The sequence below is a fragment of the Chanos chanos genome, chromosome 6, assembly GCF_902362185.1.
Source record: "Chanos chanos chromosome 6, fChaCha1.1, whole genome shotgun sequence".
NCBI classification, from domain to species: domain Eukaryota; kingdom Metazoa; phylum Chordata; class Actinopteri; order Gonorynchiformes; family Chanidae; genus Chanos; species Chanos chanos.
In genome coordinates this window covers 40,183,748-40,203,238 of record NC_044500.1, presented here as the reverse complement: position 1 = coordinate 40,203,238, position 19,491 = coordinate 40,183,748, and the positions used below count along the sequence as shown (strand labels likewise).

The 19,491-nt window shown below is 37.2% G+C and overlaps 1 protein-coding gene across 7 annotated transcripts; it reads right to left on the bottom strand.

Annotated features, from left to right (window-relative positions):
* Positions 1-2,242: 2,242 nt before the first annotated feature.
* Positions 2,243-18,705, bottom strand: LOC115813743 (inter-alpha-trypsin inhibitor heavy chain H3). Of its 7 annotated transcripts, XM_030776341.1 has the most exons (25): positions 18,595-18,705; positions 17,061-17,224; positions 16,836-16,940; positions 16,011-16,173; positions 15,460-15,570; positions 15,051-15,179; positions 14,808-14,924; positions 14,435-14,603; positions 13,893-14,003; positions 13,524-13,705; positions 13,049-13,228; positions 12,317-12,447; positions 11,825-12,051; positions 7,993-8,007; positions 7,641-7,724; positions 7,334-7,348; positions 7,216-7,230; positions 6,936-6,968; positions 6,752-6,814; positions 4,444-4,506; positions 4,204-4,308; positions 3,894-4,068; positions 3,467-3,615; positions 2,683-2,767; positions 2,243-2,541 (listed from the first exon to the last, which is right to left on the bottom strand). In XM_030776341.1, exons 1-25 carry the CDS (start codon positions 18,667-18,669, stop codon positions 2,427-2,429), a joined length of 2,781 nt encoding a protein of 926 aa, XP_030632201.1. In that variant the 5' UTR covers positions 18,670-18,705; the 3' UTR covers positions 2,243-2,426. The 7 variants fall into 7 exon arrangements, with proteins under 7 accessions (XP_030632201.1, XP_030632203.1, XP_030632202.1 ...); XM_030776343.1 differs by lacking the exon at positions 6,936-6,968; XM_030776342.1 differs by lacking the exon at positions 7,216-7,230.
* Positions 18,706-19,491: the final 786 nt, after the last annotated feature.

Below are 19,491 nucleotides of genomic sequence, written 5' to 3'. Positions count from 1 at the left end.
CACACAGAGAGGGAGAGAGAGAGACATGCACACACATACTGTATATTTAAATAATTTTAAAGTCTTGTTGACATTCTTGTTGACAGTTTTCTGTCGAGGGGATGAAATTCGGATATACAGTTTAAGAGTGTTGTTGCTCAAGGATCTTGTCATGTGTAAAACTTTAATTGTTAACCTGGAATTTCAGTGGTTCAAAGTCCATAGGTGCTTGGATTAACCTGTAAAGTGCACCATGGTAACCAATGATATGTGTGAATCACTGTAAAAGGAGTCTTGTGATTGTTTTCTGTATTCATAATTACCTTTAACATAATGAAATCGAGACTGCTTTATATCTGAGCAGAACTCAGATATAAAGTAGATGTAAACTCAGATGTAAACTCAGATGTAAACAAAATTTTCACGCAAGAAACAAGCTATGCAGTATGAGCAAAGGAAACTGCTGGTTACATGTGGTAAAGAAAACCTTGTGACAGTTTAGAAATATTTCAAATTTTAGGGCACTAGATAAATTACAGGCATATCTAAAATGCACAAACAAGCCAACCTTAGCGCAGTGGCAATGTGTATTAATAAAACATTCATTTAGAAGGTTTGTAAGATTGTTGACTGACTCACAAGAGTTGTCCTGTTAAACTGGTTACACAGAGGTAAGGTATGACTGTTTTTGAGTGGCACTTTCGTTTTATAAGACCTGTTTCCGAGGAAGAATGTTATCAGGACCGGTCATGGTACATTCAGTTGAGTATTGCTTTGTTTGGACACATATCTGTGTTTGTGAGGTGAACTAATGTCAAACACTCTGTTCGTTCTTTTGTTAAAAGATTTCACTTAAGGATTCATACAGATATTAAATGCTAATGCCTTTAGGTTATTATTATTAAATCTGCTTTTTGATACAACTCAGTATGAAATTATTGTGCTGTCCAAGTGACCGATCCTATCTCAGCCAGACTCTTTCTGTATCTGCTGGTCTGCTTTAACTGCTCTCCTTCCTACCACTTGAACCTGTTTCATTTCAGTGTCTCCCCAGTTACCCTGTTTTTTTTTGCGGGGGGGGGGTAGCTTTTTTTCTTTCCTTTTTGCCTTGCATGACTTTTGTACCAACAAACACTATGTTAAGAGGATTATGTTAAACTGGATTTTTAACATGAACTTATGAGTGTTTCTTCAAAGACACTTATATTAGCAGATGCACTCTGTGTAAAGACACTTGTAGGTGAAAAGTTGCGATATTTTCTGAATTTGTTTAAGTCATAAACAAAACAAATCATGATTCAGTATAAGAAGGATTAGCGATGTTTATGCAGAAATAAAGGAGATTTATTATATGACTGATAATGATTTATTTTGGACTCCTCCTTTATTTACAGATTGGACACAGTGAAGTCAGATGTATTTATGATGTATTAGGAGATCAAAATCCTACTGACAAAATCATATTAGGATCATATAGAAAATGTACTTACAGCTTGATATCAGCTCACACAGTGCTGCATTTAAGTTAGAAAGAACCACCTTAAAAGCAAGTGAAAAGTTTCACACTTAAGTTATAAAATATTAACAGTTATAAATAATCTGCAACACACAATTCTTTATTGGTATAACAGTTGACATAACTTTCCTACACACTATAGATATATTATTTTTAACCAAGTTTACCAATATTACACTGTGGTGATATTACAGATCTTTAATAATTTATAGTTCATGTTACAATACTATTGTGTATTATAATATAACAGTGATGATATGTTAGGAGAATTAAGTCACATCACATTTGCAAAAGCTAAGGGATGAAATAGCGAAAAGGCTTCCTCAGTATTGTTTGTCATATATCCCGCTAAAGGAATCAATTTTGTGTGTGCTTTATTTATTCTTGGAGAAAACTTGAATAGACATAGTTTTCATATTTAAATATGTCCCAAATGTATCTAGATCATTAGATTTCAAAGCAGACATGTGCAAAATGAAGCTGATTTGTAAAAGATAATGTGTGACACTGCTTGGAATTCTGCAAGAAACATTAAACTTTGAAAAGGAAGTTTGCTTTTAGGACAACAACAGACTTTATTGGTCATGTGATATGCCAGTGCTGGTATATACAAGTAATTGTGATCTTTGTGACCTTCCAAAACAATTAACAGATTTTAAAATCAAATATTATAATGTGTTGTGGTATTCCACAGTCTATTTGCAACATCTGTTACCTGCATTGCATACAACAATCTGCCTGACTCTCTGGGTTTAAATCACAATTATTTCAGCTACTTCAGGTGAAAAGTTGCAATATTTTCTGAATTTGTTTAAGTCATAAACAAAACAAATCATGATTCAGTATAAGAAGGATTAGCGATGTTTATGCAGAAATAAAGGAGAGATTTATGATATGACTGATAATGATTTATTTTGGACTCCTCCTTTATTTACAGATTGGACACAGTGAAGTCAGATAGCTCCCCTTGCATAGCAACCTGGAACGGCACCAACCAGCAGCCCACTCTCGGTGCTGAGTGGATACTGTAGTCTGTGGCTGTGCTCCTGTAATTCAAGACGAGAGACATACATTCAAAATAACAACAGTGACAGCTGATTAATTTGATCACGTCTACAAAACAGTGAAAATATGTATTCACTCAAATGAATGTATTCACTCAAATTCACTCTTTAAACAAAACATACTTGGACACTTGGACTTCCTGATCCTGAATCTTCAGTTTAGGTGGATGTGATAGTGTAACTGCCGTATATGCAACAGGAGGTTTTCCTGAAATATCAGAAACAAAGTCTCTGGTTGGTAACACTAACCAAGAAATAATAATGACAAGTATTCAACGATGTCTTTAACAATAACCATAAAGAAATAATAATGACAAGCATTCAACTATGTTTTTAACAATAACCATAAAGCAATAACAATGACAAGCATTCAACTATGTTTTTAAGAATAGCCATAAAGAAATAACTCAAACATAAAGAAACAACTCAAACATAGTTATTAATGTAATTTCTATGGCATTTGGAAAATCTGCCACCAACACCATAACATTATTAAACTGTCATGTGATGTTTGGAGTTTATATGTCACCTACCAATAAGGCCTTGCAGGAAAAGTTTTACTTGAGTGCCGTCTAAGCTAAATGCATAAGTGTAGTTTATCTTATAGCACTAATGTAAAATGTTTTTTCTGCAAACAATATGAGCAGGCATTCACGTTTGCTAATATTGAAGGAAGTGCATGGGTTATGTAATTTAATTATTCCCTTGTTTTGTGACTTGAATCTTGCCCATGCTTAGAACTGTCACACCATACCAATATCAAGCAGGAATTAGATATTATCACTGTTCCTCTTTGTTTGTTAGATGCAGTATTTCCATTTAACATGACATTAGGAAGACTTAATATTATTAACCTCCACCATTGGTTACTCTGAATTGTATCATGGAAGATTTGAATGACACTTACCAAAAAGACCTGGTAAAGTGGTTGTACTTGGGCGCTGTCTAACTGCAGGCCATAGGAAACTATTCCCATCTTGTTCACGAAGGAGAATAACAACACGAGTGTTTCCCATGGAGACATCCATTTCTTTGTTCCTCAGAATCAGTGACACACTGAATGGAAAAAAATATTCATCAGAATAATGACCAACCAATAGAACCTCAACAGAACTAATAAAATCCATTAGGCAGAAACAAAGAGACAGCAAAAAAGCCTACAGAAAACAATAAAAACAGAATGGTCAAATTAATAAAAACCATGAGAATAAATAAGATGAATTTAATATACTACCTAAAGACTAAATGTATGTCTTATAAGTTATTCATGTAACTGTCCTCTTGAACATTTATTCTGTCCATACGTTGTCTGCACATGTGTGGTGGCACTTTACCTGTCTGTCTCATGAGTGGTAGGTTCCTGATTCCAAAGGAATTTCACAGCATTCTGTCCATCAGAAAATATGATCCCACTGGTGCTCAGGGTCATGTGATCAGTTTTGTAATGAATGGTGATTTGTGAGAAACCAGTGCCACCAGACTCAATGAGCTCACCATTCATAGAGAAATCTTTACAGTGAGGACAGGCAGAACACACAAGAAAATACTGTCAATACATTATGAAAATAGCTCCCTGTAGAAGAATTAGTTACATCAACGAACAAAAAGATACGATGATTTGATAGATGAGTAGCAGTGACTCACCAGAGCTGGGGTCCTGTAGGAGTCTGAGCCTCTGGGATGCAGGAATGTCATAGCAGAGAGGTTCAGACTGATCCTGTGCTTGAATTAGGAATCGTACAGGGCTTGCTGTGAGAAGACAAGCAGAGAGGGAGAGATATACAAAAATGAGTATACAGCGTAATGAAAACCAGAAATAAAGAGCACATTTAATGTTTTTGCACAAAGCAAATGTAAAGGAATTTGTTTATCAATGGTTTATACCCTCTGGTGCTGTGTTTGTTGGTGGAGGGTGTGTTGGTAGAAAGGTCGGCAAGAAGATTGGACCTAAAAGATAAGTGATCATTTGTATCAGCACAAGAGGAGGAATGATTAAAATCAGAGTATGAAAACAGTCACATGTATGATCCATTAGACGGACACTAAAGGAATTATAGTACCATTTACAGGCATGCAAGACACAGAGAGAGCTAAAGCGAATGTAAACCATGTTATAAATTGAACAACAGTTGAAAACAGGACAGAGAATACATGTAATATTTGTGAAAAATCCATAACAGATAAAGCAAAAAAAATGTATTCATTAATGCACTTAGTGAAAGATTTAAACTGTACTTTTGGAGCGGTAGCTGTTACAGACAGTTCTGTCAATAGGAAAGGCTGCTCAGTACAAAAACGCACATGAATATAGTCACATGCACAATTCATTACACACATACACACCACACACATACACACCACACACATACAGTTCATTACAACACAACACAATACAGCACACAATTCATCATACACACACACACACACACACACACACATACAATTCATTACAACACAACACAATACAGCACACAATTCATAATACACACACACACACACACTACCTGCCCTTTTGAGCATAAGCTTCAAGTTACAAGGGGGTTTGGTTTTCAAAACACTGGGCCTCATTCACCAACTGTTCTAAAGAAGAAATTTGTTCTTAAAACCCACTTACACAGTTTTCTGACATTCACCAATGTTTTCTTTTTTGGGATTTGTTCTTAGGTAAGAGCAGAATCTATGCACCCTCAAGAGCACACTTATGCACATTTGAGTGCTGACATGTTTGTGCTAAATAATTGTTTATTGCGTTTTCTTCAATTCTACGGTTGTATAATATTTTAGAACTTAAATTACAATAACATTTATAATTTATAATATTTTTAATAATTATTTTCATTATTTTTCAAAGCATTATGGTCTTTTAAAATAAATAAACACTACACTAACACTTCAGGTAACACTGCAGAATGTAGTGCATATTTACCTCTGCCAAGGAGGTCATGTTTTCGTTGCTGTTTGTTGTTTGATTTCTTTGTTGGATTGCCTGTTCGTTTGTCAGCAGGATTACTGAAAAACTAACTGGCCGATTTTCATTAAACTTGGTGGAAATGTGTAGCGCGGGCTAAGCAAGAACCCATTAAATTTTGGAGCAGATCCGAGTTACGAGGTGGATCCACGTATTATTTTCCAGTTTCGTAACACTGGTGTCTATGGCAAAATGAACTGAATTTGTCGCTCATGGGCGAACGCGTCGTAATTACAGTGAATGGTGTGCCGCGCCGCAATTAAAAGAGTGGAGTGTTAGCCTTGGCGGAGGTCTGCGCTGTTCGGGTGCCTTTCTAGGAATTCATACTTTTGTACAATGAACAAAAGGAGCAATATGAGAATATAACAGTTGATGGATACTATGATAAGCGAACAGTAGTTTTACATACACTACTTGTGGGTTATCCCGTCTGAAATCAGACAGGTTGCAAAGCAGGCGTGTGACAATCAGTCAGTTTTACTTTTATTCATATGGATAAATATTACAATACCCGGACAGAGCAGACGCAGCCATTGTAGCCTTTGCTTTTATCTGCTACTGAATGCGCGATGCACTGAACCATTAAAGCGGGAGCAGAAGTGATGGCTGAAGCTACCGGTTGTCAGAAAAGAGCTTAGAATTACTAGAAAAAATTCGGAATTCTTAGGGAAAAAAGTCAGAATTGTGAGAAATAAAGTCGGAATTGTGAGAAATAAAGTCGCAATTAAGCAAACCTTTTTTTTTTTTTTTTTTTTTAAAAAAAAGCAAACTTTTTCTTAGGACCTTTCTCAAGACCAAATTTTAGAAAAAACTATTTGCTGTTAGATATTTGCTGTGTCCTAATTCGTTGTGCTGTGTATTGGCTGTGTTCTATTGCATTTGGTGCTGGTCTCCTCCTCGCCCCTGAATGGCGTATTAGACATAAAGTACAGTATGTTCAAGTATGTTAGAGTACGGGAGTACAGTAAGAGTGTGATTGAGTAGATGACCTGTTATATGTATACGTATAAAGTTCGTAACCAGCCACCATCCAGCTAGCTTCGCGTGCTTACTGCAACAAAGGAGCCCAACAATATTGGTGAATTAGGCCCATTGTTATAAGACCCTTACTCAGTTCCTGCCTTGTTGAACATAAACTAATAAAACTGCAAATTCTGCTCACGTACAGTAGGGTAACTTGGTGGTGTGTGTTCGCAGGTCAGCACAAACACGTCATGTTCTTACCATTAACTTGTCCAACATGATGATCAGAAGAGCTGAACACACTGTAATCGTGATAATCATAATCTATAATAGAATTATAGAAACATTTTTTATTCCTGAGAAATGAGCAACATGTAAAATTATATTTTAGATAGACAATTATGGTATATTGATATGGTGCACTTGATGTAGTGCACTTGATTACCAGGGGCAGCCTGGTAAGTGTTCACTATACGACCTAGGAAAGAGTCAGTTGAAAATTGAGGTGCAACCTTTTTACCATGTGTACATACACAATCACCCATCAAACAGATCACTAATATTCACCAGTACCATCATAAATAATGAATGCATAGTCAAAATTTTTGCTTACGCTGCATTATGAAATTCAGCACATATTACAGAAAAGATTAGATCGTGTCATCATATGCTTAGGTCATCAATCAGGCACTAAATCAAATACGCTAAAGAGAGTACAGGCTTACCTCGACTTGGGAAACCTGAAGAATAAAGAAAAAAAAAGTTTTAATTTGTTTTAATGTCCTGTGCTGAGCTCAGCAATCAGGCACTAAATCAAATACGCTAAAGAGAGTACAGGCTTACCTCGACTTGGGAAACCTGAAGAGTAAAGAAAAAAAAAGTTTTAATTTGTTTTAATGTCCATCTAATACACAAAAAATCTTTATAAAGTGAAACCTTAGGATAAAGAGGATGAACTGAGAAGAATGGGTTGCAATATAACACCTGTATCAAGTGCTGAAACCACTGAACGAATTATGACTGGTAACTGAAAGAATGGCACCAAAACTTACTGGTAACCAGTGAAGAGAGACTAAAACAGGGCTGATGTGATCTTGTCTTCTAGTATTTGTTAAAAGTCTAGCAGCTTGTATTCTTGTCATGTGTTTACCTTGGGCGAAATCGGCACCGCCAACGGGAGGGGGAGGAGGAGGGGGAGGGGGAGGGGCAGCCTGGTAAGTGTTCACTATACGACCTAGGAAAGAGTCAGTTGAAAACTGAGGTGCAACCTTTTGACCATGTGTACATATACAATCACCCATCAAACAGATCACTAATATTCACCAGTACCATCATAAATAATGAATGCATGGTCAAAATTTTTGCTTACGCTGCATTATGAAATTCAGCACATATTACAGAAAAGATTAGATCGTGTCATCATATGCTTAGGTCATTAAGTCCTGTGCTGAGCTCAGCAATCAGGCACTAAATCAAATACGCTAAAGAGAGTACAGGCTTACCTCGACTTGGGAAACCTGAAGAATAAAGAAAAAAAAAGTTTTAATTTGTTTTAATGTCCATCTAATACACAAAAAATCTTTATAAAGTGAAACCTTAGGATAAGGAGGATGAACTGAGAAGAATGGGTTGCAATATTACACCTGTGTCAAGAGCTGAAACCACTGACTGAAAGAATGGCACTTAATATTTAGAAGAAATATTCAGGCATAAACATGAAAATGCTGAGCTAACATGACAGAAAGAACAAAAAAATCTACAGCATTAACGGTAAAAATGCTGTTTAGCTGTGAGAAAACACATGAGTTTAAATGGAATGATAGAATGATTACAATTTGGGGCAAAAAAGCAATAAAAGACCCCCAGGCTTTTAATGGTACATAATTATTACACCATTTGCACACCAATTTTGTATCCCAATACGCAGCCTCTGTGGATTAGAGCATTTCTGGTTTTGGTCTCTCTGATATACAGCATAAATATTTTGTTTCTGTTGTTTTCTGTTTTGTTTTGTACTTCAGGCCCACTATAAATAGCTCTATTGTTAAAATAATTGTTGAAAATTAATCTGCCAACTTTCTGACTGAGTGCTCACAATCACCTGCCCTACTCAAAAATGGTTTTTCTTGGAGAGAGTAAAACAAGAAAGTATAATGCAAATAATTTAATCATTGGCTTGAGCCCTGCATTTACCAGCACACAGGTGAAATGTACTAATGATAACTCACTATGATTATGGCCTAATGCTTTTAATGTTATGAGGAGAGGCATAAGGTTTATGAGGTTCCACCTTTTATAAGTGTGTTAAGTTAAAACAGCATGTGATGCTCAAAACAGTGGTGTATGACCCCTACTCAGTTCCTGTCCTTTTGTAAAGAGAATACAAAATTTGACTACAAACCCTTCCTGGGAATTGAGGTGCAATTAATTACACTGGAGGTGTGAACTGTAAGCTTGTATCCTTGTCATGTGTTTACCTTGGACGAAAACGGCACGGCCAAGGGGAGGGGGAGGGGGAGGGGGAGGAGGAGGGGGAGGGCCACGCCGGTAAGTGTTCCTTACATGACCGAGGAAAGAGTCAGTGGAAAACTGATTGTTACGTCCTCGGACGTAGTTTTTTGTTACCGCTTGGGTGTTCCCTCTGTCTCTATTGCTGCGTCCAAAACCGCATACTAACGTACTAAATAGTACGTCAAAACAGTACGCCACCATTAGTAGTACGTCCAAATACATAGTATGCATAGAGTAGTATGTGAATAGTACCCGGATGACATACTACTTCCGTTGGAAAAACGAAGTATGCGAGCACTGGACACTTTTCAATCCCATAAGGCTATATGGAAAAAAGGGGCGTTTCTGATGCGGTATTTAAATGTACTGCTGTGTCCGTTTACAGGTAGTCGTCATTAAACCGCGATTATAAAGCTCACACGCAAAAATGTGGCGCAATTTGATTACCTCGTTAGTGCGTCCAAATTCTAGCGTACTTTCTGTCTACAATCTTTTAGTGCGTACTCCTGCAGTACGTACTTCAATGCAACTTTAGCGTGCAGTATGTAGTATGCGGTTTTGGACGCAGCTTATGGCTGTGTCCGAAATGGCATACTACATACTACTCGCATACTAATTATGACGTAAAAGTAGTAAGTAGTATGCAGTACGTGAAAAATAAAAATTTTGCAGTACACGACAGTTACCCGGATGATGTACTACATTGGCGAAAATTTCTAGTATACATCCCGAGCTCACTTCGCCGACTACTGCATCCCATGAAGCAACGCGGTGATTTCCAACTGTCAAAAAATTTTAAAAACATGGCGGACAGCGACCGAACCAGCTTCAACTACAACTGCAGCTGCAGTTCCGAATATAAATGTATCAGCTGCATATTTTAGTGTAATAAATCTTCATACGCTTTCTTATAGGGCTACTTTTGATACATATTTGTGGTTGTCGTGTGTTGTTCGATTTTAACAGAACAGATAGCCCAACCGATAGCAAACGTGTAGTACACTACACGAAAGTTGTCATAATTGTGTACCATACTGTATACTAGTGTGTGGAGCCTATATGTCTCCCTCTCGCTCCCCGCCCCATTTTCTTTTCAGGTTTGCTGGCGGATCACGATTGGCTGGGGAACATCCGAGGGAAAGTTTAAAAGACGACGGCTACGCAGAACACATCTGGGCGCGGAACCTCCTGCTGAACTCCTGCTGCCGCGTCTCTAAGTTTTGAAATTCTTATGACAATGATGTGGACTCGTGAGTCCACATCCAGTGAAATGTGTAAATAGGTGTAAATAGTGCATTCTTCGTGTTGGTTTCTTTTGTGTTTGCTTTTTTATAGTCAGCACACGTAAGGGGTGGGTGCCATTTCCGTTTAAACGTATTTTCTCCTGTTTATGTTAGTTAGGGAGGAAAGTTGAGTTTGTCTTTATTTTGGTATTCTTTTGTAGGTTATTCCCTTTTTCCTATTAGTTAGATGTGTTTTGTTTATTGTTTTGGCCTGGCTCGAAGTCTTTTGCGTTTGTAAATAGTTATATATATAGTAGTAAAAAAAGGCTGACTACTTTATATCGGTTTCTATATTGGTGTTTTTTTCGGGTTCACTCGGGCGGCAGGGGAAGGAGGTTTCTCCCACTCATTTATGTTCACCCCACCCTAGACGGGGTCGTAACACTGATTTACTACCTTTTGACCATGTGTACATACACAATCACCCATCAACATGATGGAAAGAACAAAAAATCTGCAGCATTAATGGTAAAAATGCTGTTAAGCTGTGAGAAAACACATGAGTTTAAATGGAACATGAAACATGAGTTTACCATCATAAATAATGAAGGCATGGTCAAAATTTCTGCTTATGCTGCTTCATGAAATTGAACACATATTCTATAACATATTCTATAAATGTGTAAGAAATGAAACACAATCGCCTCAGTATAAGCCGTACACATACAAAACATTTCTTTGTATATTTTTGAATTAAATATGACAATGTTTACAACAGATTTTTGTTGTTTTTCCCCATGTCACATTAATTGTTTTGATACGTTTTGAGGAGTGATTTTAAAGATGACACTGATCCTGCAAGCCCTAGATTTTCGGGCAGGGAGTTCCATAGCTGAGGAAAAAGCCTGATCTCCTCTCTTGAGCCAGTGCTTAGGAACAGCCAACAGAGCCCCACCCGAGGATCTGAGGCTGTTCACTGGCTTTGTAGGGGAGCAGCAATTCAGTAATGTAGCTGGGAGCTAAACCATGTAGTGCTTTAAATGTGATCAGTAAAATCTTAAAATCAATTCTAAAACTTACCGGTAACCAGTGAAGAGAGACTAAAAACAGGGCTGATGGGATCTTGTCTTCTAGTATTTGTTAAAAGTCTAGCAGCTGCGTTTTTGTATCAACTGAAGGCGAGGTAGTTTTTTGGCTTAACCCTGAGTACAAAGAATTGCAGTAACTTAACTTAGATGAAACAAAAGCATGGATGACCTTCTCGAGATCAGGCCGAGAGAGAAAAGACCTGATTTATGTTCAAAAGCACATAAAACAGTCAAAATGTTAATATCAGCGAACCTCTACTTCATCTGGTACCTTTAGTCTTTTGGGAGTAGTGTATTTTATTGGGGGTTTTTTTTGTTTTTGTTTTTTTTATTATCAGTTTGATAACATACTTTGACATGCTGTGAATTATGCTGAGTCATCTGAAATATATTGAATTATTATTTCGTAGGCTTACTTGAGATATTCACTCTACATGGTCACACTGACAGGACTCATGATCACATCTTTTACTACCACTAATCACCAGCAAAGAGAAGTGAGGTCTGCTTACCTCCCCTGGCCGTAATGCCACCTGAGATGCTAGCTGTCCCTGCTAGTTGTATATGACCCCGTCTTTGTGTAGTTCCTCTTTCCTTGGGTTTGTGGGCGACTTGAGTCTCTTCTCCCTGGGGCTTGGTGACCACCATAGAGGTCAGTGGTGTAACAAAGTTATATTTCAGAGAGAGATCCAGAACTTCTTTCTTCGCTGCCTTCTTCTTCTCTCCTTTCAGCAGCTGCCTAAAACACAAGTCTTACAATGCTTAGTCTAGTTTCATAGTTCAAATGTGGGAGATGTTAACGTTTTAAATATTTTTTACACACACACACACACACACACACACACACACACACACAAGCGGTAATCCTTGTATTGCGATAGTCCTCCATGAAATGTCAATAATAGTCTGACAGGACAAAATGTGAAGATACTGTCTCTCTGTCTGTCTCTTTCACATGCATACATTCAAACACAAACATTCGTGCCTAGTTTGTTTAGACTCACTCTTTGCCCAGGAGCTGCTTTACTGTAAGGTAGGCCCATAGTCTCTCTATAAAATTCTCAAACCCACTCAAGACACCAGTGCTGCGTCCTTGGGTTGCAATGGTGTCAATATACTTCACATTTTCCTTTTTCTGCAAAATGATGAAGATGTGAGTTTTGTGATGAGGGACTAGATTTGTATAAGTATTTGTTACAAGTTCTTTAAAAAGCACAGTCTGTCTTATGTGGAGTGACACGGCCTATTTATCTGCATGAGTGAGAAGTTAAATGTAATATCAAATGTCTTTCAAGACATTTTCATCTGAATTTGTCTGACATCTCCATTCATTTCCAATAATAAAAACAGTATCAAATTGGAAGTAAATTTCGTATGATGTCAAATCTCAAACTGTTGGTTGATATTTAGGAAATCTATTATATTTTACATTGTTTCTATGCTTTTGTGTGCATTTTGTTACTTTTTGTTCATTTATTTTGAGAATGGATATGGTGTGATCTGGTGCACCACAGGTAACTAAAATTTACATTTTAAAAAAATTGTTGGAATACCCCAGAAAAGGCCTCTACCTCTACCTGCAATCACAGGATTGCTTTTTAGTGCCGTGCAAATTCATCCAAACATGATTGCAAAGTCCTCTGCAAGTTAATGATTGAATAAAGAAATGAACGTTTGCATTGTGACAAGCTACCAGTGGAGTTGCCAAGCTACTAAGGAGATGAAACTTTGCTTACTGATATTGCGATGACTTCAGTGCTGAAGGTCTCCAAATTGTTGTCTGTGAGCTGGCCAGCAACCACTATCTCTGAGCCATTGTAGTAGTGGCTGAAATCAGTTTGAGTTACATTTTCCGCCCCAGTGTATTTCATCTGCACGTTGGTCAAAAGGGGAGTGGCCACCTCTTCATAGAATCCCTGTCAACATCATATGCTTGTGATCATGCCCCTCAAACTTTCCTAACTTGTCTTCATGAAGAATTATTATTTGGATGAAAAATAGTATCTATACTGTTGATTATTCAGTCTCATATCTTGCTGAAGTTCAGTATATAGGAAACACGAATATGAATCTCATATGTTGTTGGTTTACTGAAACACCTGCAACTTTAAATATAGCACGTGATAATAATAATTGTTGCAGTCACTGTTAGAGTACCTTTTGGAGTTTTTTAAAAAATGCATTTATTTGTTTTTGAGTAAGATGTGTTACCTGCAGTTGAATATCAGCATCAGAATCCTCATAGATCCTACGTGCTACACCTTCATTTTCCAGGGCCATTTTCTCCAAGAAATCAAAGTCAACATCAAATCCGAATCCCAGGCAGTACAAGGGAAATTTTTTCCCAATGGCCTCCCTGATATTATTTTGGATCCTGGTGGGGTTAGTCTCACCTAAGAAAGAGTCATTACATTTAAAGGGTGGCAAGAGAATATGGTTTCTGTTTGTGACTGGAGGCAGAAAGCTGAAATAACATTTGAAATACACTACAGACTATACAGAGTATACATTTTACCTTTTTATTTAAAAATTCTGTAATAGACTGTACCTGGTAGGGAGGGTAAATCAAAACATCTATACCTGCAGTGGGATCTCCATCAGTGAGCAGGATTAGGATGGAGGCAGAGCCCTCTCGTGGGTGTCTGTTGATCATCTCCACCCCTTCCAGCACAGCTGCATTTATATCAGTAGCTGAGGAAATAATGATAAACACAGCTCAAACTGGCATCTTCTTTCTTACAACCTACTTCCGCATTCTGACCCATATTTTTTCCCTCTGTGTGCAGTCTCTCTTCATATCCCACATTCCTCTGAATTTTCTTGCATTTTCACTGTCCAAGACTTTTTCAGTGGCAGCGCACATATCTCAAGCATCCTCTTGACACTTTAGCTTTATGCTAATGTAAAGAGAGTATTCTAATGTCTTTAATTATCCACTACCAGTGATCTGTCTCAGAAGTTGTTTGGCATCCTCTGAAGCACACAGAAAACATTTGAAGTCTGACTGTGTACCACTCCTTCTCTTTACTGTATTAGTGCTCTGATAATATCTCAGTCCCTGTGACAGTTTAGCTAAATTCTAATGGAAAGAGTTTCTTCAGTGACAATCAGCCATATCTTACATCCTCTATCAGTGATCTCTCTCACAAACTTCTTGGCATCCTCCACGTTGCTTTGTGTGGCCTTGAGGAGCTCTCGGTTCCATGTATCCACTTTACTATCAAATGTAATTATGCCAAAATAGTCATCTTCAGAGAGATCTCCCAAAATCCTCAGCATTGCCAAACGGGTCTAAAATCACAGAACTCATTAGGAAATCTAGTCCATGGCATGACACCTCTTTCTGTTTATTTATGTTTAGTCCACATGATTTCTATTTTAACATAAAAAAAACAAGTAAAATTTAGTCACTAAAAAGTTTGTAAACAGTCACATGTGGCACATGCAAACTAACTTTGGAAAAATGTGCATACATAACAAAGAATCAGAACTTACCTGTTCTATTTTCCGGCCATGCATGGAGCCACTTCGATCAATGACAAAAACCACATTTTTGGGAATGCGTTGGACATCAGTGGGAGCAAAGTAATGGACAAAATAACCTTGTGATGTCTGACGATCAAACAGAGGGGTGTGGAGATCTTTATTTTCAGATTTTGCTGTATCCATTAAAGTTACAAGTCTCTATAGTAATGCAAGAATATTTGTAGCATATCTGAAAAGATAAGATTACTTTACCCTGACTTCCCCTTCGGATTTTGATCTCTCCACATCATATATGATGATCAGGTCACCATTTAAGCCATTTTCCCCACAACCTTCACATTTTTTCTGCTGTTCCGGTGTAGGATAGAATTTCACCCAAGACTGAATTTAAAGGATAGAGAAATAAGTTCATACAATTACAATACTTTGACAGTGTATAATTCTACACAACTTAATCTTGAATGAGCAAGGACAAATCTCTTGTTTTTCTTTTCAGTATGATGTTCTGAGCATTCATTCACGACAAAACTGCTCCTTACATTGCGCATGGGTGTTTGAATACTAGCTGGAGTAATTTATTCTGTTTTCATGTAGAGAGCCACAGTATGTCCTTACCACACTGATTAGTGTAGTAATCTATTACGCTTGTTCCATACTATACCTCTGGGCCACTACGTGTGGTTGTGACTGCACTGGCCAGCTCGTTAGTACTCAGTCCCCCTTTTACCTCCAAGAAGGAAATGCCTCGATTTTCATGAATATGAACATCAATCTGATACAGAGACAAACCAAAAACACATCTACCTTAAACCACAATAATACTCACTGAATGATTAAAAAGACGTAAGATTATTGTTGGCTTATAATCATCGAATCTAATATATTTTGATGGAAAATATATTAAGTTGTTTGGTAAAGACTGCTTTACTGTACTTTCAATAACAATTTATTCTAGTGAAAGGATATATTTTTCTGTCCTCTAGCCGCAAATATATATATATATATATATATATATATATATATATATATATATATATATTAGCAGGACTTATGCATAACTAAGATCAGGATATTCTAAAAATGGTCTATGTGGACCATTTTCAGTCATGGCATCTGATCTCACAGTTATGTCAAGAGATATAAGAGTAGTGATTTTATATATTTTTTGTTCAAAATCCTCTCTATGCACACTGTGTCTCTTCAGTGACATACCTTAAAATCTGCCACAGGCTGTGTTGGTTGGGCATTGATGAGTAACTCATATTTGCCCAGACGACGCTTAAGCAGTTCCTCATAGGTCAGTTCAAATGTCACCTTACTGAGTGCAGCCACTGTCACTGAGGTTTTGAACTCCTCTAGGGTCCTGCCCACAGAGCTATAAGAAAGCCAAGGCACTGATGGTCACACTGTTTATGCATAGCCAAAAGCATGGTTAGCCTGCCAACTCAAAAATGGAAACAACCATTAACCCACATGCACATATAAGGACACAGGTATTTCATGAATTATCTCAAAAATCAGTGGAACCTTTTGGCTAAAATGCTGAAATATATTAGGTGTGACCTTATATTTCCAAAGACACTCTGAAAAGCTGAAGTGCTTCAAAGAGGGAGTGTTTTCAAAGACTGAGACAGAGGTGTCCAGCTGTTTTTAATATGTGTAAATATATGAATAGTCACATCTTCACCACTGTTGTTCTTATGGCTTTTGACATGTTTTTCCTCCTCTACTATGTTAATCACAAAATGTGTATATTAATCACAGTATCTTGTGTCCTTCCCTATGCAAAGGTTATTGGTATTGTGAGCTACATAATGTGAAACGTAATAAAATTTTATGGATTCTGAGATGTCTTGTTCCCTTTAACATTAAGTCAGACTGCCATTTCCAGTTGTATTGTGAGTGAAATACTTCTTTATTATTTCCTGTAATTACAATACAATATGAGGGACAGGACAATCTTTTAGCTTTTTCTGTGAATGTATTCATACCCTGAGTGTCCTCAGTAGGAACTAAAGTTTTAGGAATCCTACATACCTGACCAGTCCAGCACTTTGACCTCGAGACACTGCCTGACTGTACTGCTGTTGAGCCTCCTCCTTCTGTTTAACAATCCCATCATATGTCTTCCCCTCAATGGTCCTGAGGAGGAGTGATGTGAAGAGGGCATCATTCTGCTTTTGTTTATGTGTTTGAGTGGTTGTGCCTGTGTGTGTGGACATGCATAATGTGTATAGATAGTGATTATTCTAATGGACTTACATTCTGAACTTGCTGATGAAAGCATTCTTGGGTATCTTCACCTGGAAATGAACTTCCTGAGATTCATCGAGGCTATTTGCCACACGACTGGTGATGACTGTGATAGCGTAGCGACTGGTTACTGTTGAGTTTATGTGGAAGCTGTATATGTCCACATTTTGTTGCTGCACAGAGAACACATAAAGAATTGAAAAAAAGTGATCTGCTGTTGCACTATAACACTACACAGGATATCACATCAATCCCCTGCAACTATCATAATAAGCATATGGGGTGTGTGTGTGTGTGTGTGTGTGTGTGTGTGTGTGTATGTGTGGGTGTGGGTGTGGGTGTGGGTGTGGGTGCAGGTGAGTGGGTGGGGTGGGAAGACATCATTTTGATCACTTAATAATAATTTGAAAATAACAGAAATTGGTAACTCAGCTGGCATCACAGAGTTAACAGTTTTTGCCTTTCTAGTCAAACAGAATATTACCATTAGAAAAAGAACTGGAAGTGAGAGAATTGATGATGATCTGAGACAAGCATAAGCATACAATTTGGTTTATTTCAGGTTTTGTCTGTACCATAAGCTGACTCTCTCCTATTCTCTTACCTTCACTCTTTAACTATTTCTCCAGACCACCCCAAACCTTACAAATTACCACAAATGCAGTGTCAGTGTATGTAAGCATTGATTGCGTGGCTGGTCATATCGTAGACAGCTGTCTGCTTTTGTTAGTCTGTATGTAGTATTACGACAGCTTAAGCCCAGGTTATAGCCAATTGAAGTCCGTGGTGTATTACTCCGACAAACAACTGATAACTTTCTGCATAACAACATAACTTTGTGTCCTCAAGTCTGCTGATAGACGTAAAGGATATTAAAAATGATTTTTAATACACTTAGGAGACTTTGTCGAGTACACGAACGGAAACATGGTTGTGCAGTGACCGATTGTTGTGAGGCATTTAAATGTATGAATTGTCAAATCTTAGCAAACTCATATATCAAAGAGATAAAGAAAATCATATTTTGATGCTGCTTATTTCTGTTAAACCACACCAGCTGAATGAAAATAAATTTACTTATAATATCTGCCTGTTACACCTTTTACAGGAAAATGTACTTACTTGTCTCTTCTTGTAGTGTTTATTTTAGTATTAGTGCTTCGTTTTACAATAAGACATCAATAACTAGATAGTTTTGTGTTTGTTTTAGGTTTCTACAGTTCGTAAAATTTTGGAACACCTTTATATAAAAACAGATTAATTAATTACTATGATTAATTGTTTTTGAAATTGTTTTGTAAGAAATCTGAGAGTGTGTTTATTTGGTAGACATCATTTAGGGTGATACACTTTTTGCCTTGTGTACTTAATTTGCAAACACACAACATCAAATATGATATCATGCAATGAAAAATTTGGTTATTTTGATTACAAATAAATGTTTATGTTATGCTGTTTTTTTGTTTACTCATAGTAGAGTAATGTAAAGTTTAAATCACATTCACAAACCTTCTCTGATTCTTGTCATATCTCTTAAGCTTACCTTTGTCTTGGGTTCTGAGGTAACGGAGGCCAGGAAAAAGCCAACAAGAGAGAGCCAGATCAAAGCTCGATCCATGGTGATCTGTGCAAGAATGGTGTCCTTCAAATAAATACAATCCTTTTAAATCCCTGACAGGAGGCTGATACTAGACACACTGCCCTGTGAATCATTGACCTTTCTATATATTTCCAGCAATGACGAAAACGAGTCCTTGTTTGTGTTTGTCCTCATTTTTTGGGGGCACCTACATTGAGCAGACCTGAAGTTGTCGCACAATAAGCCCTTCATAGCTATTGATACTTTCATACAAATAATGATTAAAATGATGGCACACTACATGCACTACAAGATATTGCATTTATTGCCTTGTAATTACATACTGTAATATGGATTTGTTTAATTAAAATGTATTTAAAGAGAATACAATGGTGGGTACTCTGTGTAACAGTTAAGTCTCTCTTGCATATTTACCATATTGATTATTTGGACCTTTGGTCTCAGTGCCTCAAAAGGCAGCACTATCACAAACAGCTTGTACTGGTCAAAAACAATAGGAGGATATAAGCAAAAGCGAAAGAAAAAAATGTAATGCAGACAAATTATGTATCTATGTGTGTGTGTGTATTTGCATTGCATTTTTCTTAAACATATATAAAAATATGCACACGTGTGTGTGTGTGTGTGTGTGTGTATGTGCGTGTGCATATAAACATAATATATATATTGACCCAAAACTTGAGTGTCATAAAGACTAATGATTCTAAAGTCTGTCTAGTACCTACTGTAAACTGATTGGTTGATGGCGCCCGTTTTTTTTAAATATCACTGAATATTTGTTGGATTGTTGGGACTGTAAACAAATATAGTGCATGCAAAGCTTTGATTGCCCCACTGGCT